The sequence below is a fragment of the Medicago truncatula genome, chromosome 8 (assembly GCF_003473485.1).
Source record: "Medicago truncatula cultivar Jemalong A17 chromosome 8, MtrunA17r5.0-ANR, whole genome shotgun sequence".
NCBI lineage: Eukaryota > Viridiplantae > Streptophyta > Magnoliopsida > Fabales > Fabaceae > Medicago > Medicago truncatula.
In genome coordinates, this window is record NC_053049.1 from 24,377,581 (window position 1) to 24,380,988 (window position 3,408).

The 3,408-nt window shown below is 33.9% G+C and overlaps 1 protein-coding gene across 1 annotated transcript; it reads right to left on the reverse strand.

The window, feature by feature from the left end:
• Positions 1-1,334: 1,334 nt before the first annotated feature.
• LOC25481250 (uncharacterized) lies at positions 1,335-2,555 on the reverse strand. The gene has a single exon (XM_013586262.3). The coding sequence runs from the start codon at positions 2,442-2,444 to the stop codon at positions 1,761-1,763; it is 684 nt and encodes a 227-aa protein (XP_013441716.2). The 5' UTR covers positions 2,445-2,555; the 3' UTR covers positions 1,335-1,760.
• Positions 2,556-3,408: the final 853 nt, after the last annotated feature.

Here is a 3,408-nt window from a genome sequence, read left to right on the forward strand (position 1 = left end):
CTCATAACTCTTCATTCTTTCCGCTTATTCCTTCCTTTTTTTTTTTTACAAACCCTCCCATCCCCTCAAAATTTCCAAACAGAGCCTAAAACTTTGTTTGCGAGTTTGGAGGGGAAGTGAAGGAAAGACTTAGAAAAAAAGGAAGGAGTAAGTAGAAGAAAAAGAGGATTGAAAGGAGGGACTTTGGGGGGCTTATTTTTCTTAAAATATAAAGTCATTCTCATTTGGGGAACTAAAAAATTGTACTGGAGGAGGGTTTTGGGGGCTTTGAGAGGGTTTATATGAATTCTTCAAATTTAATATATATGTTGTTATAATTTTCTTAAAATCACAAATATATCATTCATAAGCATTAATCTATCACTCTCTAAAAAAAGTACTTTTTAAAAAATTTTAAAAAATTTCTCAATTTCCCCCTATATTTCTCTCCTCCCAAAACCTTTGCTTCCCCTCCCCTTCCCTCCAAACTCCCAACCAAAATCTAAGGGAGAGATTGCATTCCCAGGCAACACCACTCCCCGATGTATGTGTTCCATATTCATTTTGTCATATATAGGCTCTGTTTGGTAAGACCAAAAAGTTAGCTTATAGCTTATAGCGGATAGCTTATAAGCTTATTTGATCAAAAAAGCTCTGTTTGGTAATGGGTTTTCACCACGAGCTTATAGTTTATTTCACAAGTTTATAAGCTATTTTTCAGACACTTTTCAAGTAGCATTTAAGCTTATATCGTATAACTTATTATCTTTACTTCCAATTTTACCTTTATTGATTTATCTAAAAACCAATTCTACCCCCTTTATAATTTGTTTAAGTTACCTTTATATATTTTGTTTTGACTAACATATTATGTTTATATCTATTTTTTTTTACAAAATGTTACGTTTTTACGTGCTTATTTTTTCCTTCATAAAAAAATATATTATTTTTTGGGCTGTTTTTATATATGTCATATTGTTACGCTTTTTTAAGGGACATTATAAAAGTAACGTAATTTATTATATGCACTGTTATGTTACTTTTATCTTTAAAAAAAATATATTGTTACATTACTTTTATTATTACTACTGTAAGTTGCTACAATAAATTATGTTTATAATTTTCTTTGTTAGTTGAATTGGACGTTCTTTTTGTTAAGTTTATAGTTTATAATTTTTTTAAAATAAGTTTATAATTTTATTCTTAGGTTTATAAGTTAAAATTGATAGATAGAAACATATTTTTATGTTTTTTGTTACGTTATAAAACTTAAATGAATAAAAGTTTAAAACAAAATTTGAGTGGAAAATAATAAATTTAATCAATTTGATAGATAGAAACATATTTCTATTTCTTTTGCCACTAGTAGCAAAATATCAAACAATTTATTTTGGTAGCCAATATACAATCATATTATCATCTCAATTCTTCTCTTAAGTAAACTATGTTATATTTATCCACGCAGAAACAAAAATTGCTTCACATATCAGAAGCTACCTATTCACAAAATCATGGAACCAACAATTACCCCTTCGGAGCTATGTAGCACGGACACGGACACAGACACAGACACCGGACACGACACGGACACGGACACCGACACGTCGATACGGATAATAATTTGAGAAAATGACATAATTCAGTGTAAACATAGGTATCGTGTCGGTTTCGGTGTCGGACATCGACACGGGACACATCTAATCGGAGAAGTGTGCGTACTTCATAGCTTCGGAGACACCAGCAAAGTTCAAGGATAAAGCACCGGTAAAACAAGCATTCAATTAATTACTCTTTTTAATTTTTATCCCTTTATTGTTTGTCTTGGACGGTTCCATGGCATGACATTGTCTACAAGCAATGAAAAACCACCGGAAAATACTCCGGACAACGCGCAAAGATACCCTCTTCTTGATCTTCTTCTTCTTCTTCTTCCTTTTCGCCCGTTGCTGTTTTCTTCTCTTGGAAGTGTCACGGTTCAATGCGGCTGGCACCGGAGTTATATACTGCCACCTTTGAGAACACCCATATGACTGTTGAACAGGACGAGCAACAGATCTAGAAGAAAGCTTTGACATGTTGTTATGAATAAAAAGCCTTCGCTCGGAACTGTCACTAGCACTTGTTCTAGCGCTGCTACAGGTGCTGTTGGTGCTGTTGCTCCGCGACGAAAGTAACGAGCCTTTGCTGCCGATGCTGCTCGTTCGGCTCGTGATGACAATATTGTTGAGAGGGAATGAATGAGGTTGGAGGCGGCCATTGAAGAAAAGTTGATCGGCTGGTGATGTTGTACAGGAGGGTGAATCAGGGGTTAGGGACCCGAATTCGAAGTCGGAATCTTCTTTGTTCGGGGTGCTCGGAAAGGAGAAGGAGTCGCTGGGAGTTGTGCTTTTTGAGGGTGAGTGATCAGAGTGGGGGATTTGTGTTTTCAATTTCATGGAGCTTCTTCTTAATCTTAAATGTGGCATATGTAATTATGTATACTGGAGTTGGAGAGTGTTTTCAAGCTCTGTTGATTTCAAGTTGAAAAGAGTTTAAGGTTTATATAATGGGAACTGTGTAGATGCCATCTAAACAGTTTAACAGGTTCCTAATTAATAATATTGACTGGTGGTCAAGTAATTATGATGTTGGCGATGTCTGAAATTAATGTAATAATATGAAACCAAAGTATAAAATATTGAAAATACTAACATTTGTTCTTAAGGGAAATATTAATGATTTTATTGGTAGAAATGTATTAAAAATTGTAGCAATTTTTTTCACTAAAAGTTTGAGCATAAATATTTTCTAAGCTTAATTGCACTTTCCCCCCTATCTTTTGCCAATTGTGCATTTTGCACCCACTTTTTCTTTTTGAACGATTTTGCAACCCCATCTTTTTGCTCCCTTTCTGATTTTGCACCCCATCTTTGTGTTCAATTGCACTTTTGCCCCTTATTTTTTTGCTAATTCTATGATTTTGCACCCCATCTCTTGCCCCTTTCCCCCTCTTTTAATGATGATTTTGAACAAAACACAGTTGGCAAAAGATAGGGTGCAAAATCGCTAAAAAAAAGAGAGGTGCAAAATCACACAATTAACAAAAGATAGGGGGGAACAGTGCAATTAAGTCTATTTTCTGTTTAGAAAATCCTTAACACGTGTCGCCCATGTTACCATGACCTATAAAATATAAATAACAATATTAAAAGTAACAGCATTCATTAATTGTCTCAGAATAAAAAATTAACAATTTTGACCCAAAAGTACTCGGATGAGATGATAAGAGATATCATTTCGTTTAACTAAATGGTTTGGATTAAAATTCAACCTCAAAAATACAACACTGTTAAATCTTTTGAGAGAGAGTTTTATCACACATATCATTTCCATGTTGCTAATTTTCTTCTTGCATCCAATTCATTAGAGATATCAAATTACATCTCAATA

Coding starts and splice junctions, on each gene's coding strand:
- LOC25481250 (XM_013586262.3), bottom strand. CDS start 2,444: ATGCCACATTTAAGATTAAGAAGAAGCTCCATGAAATTGAAAACACAA.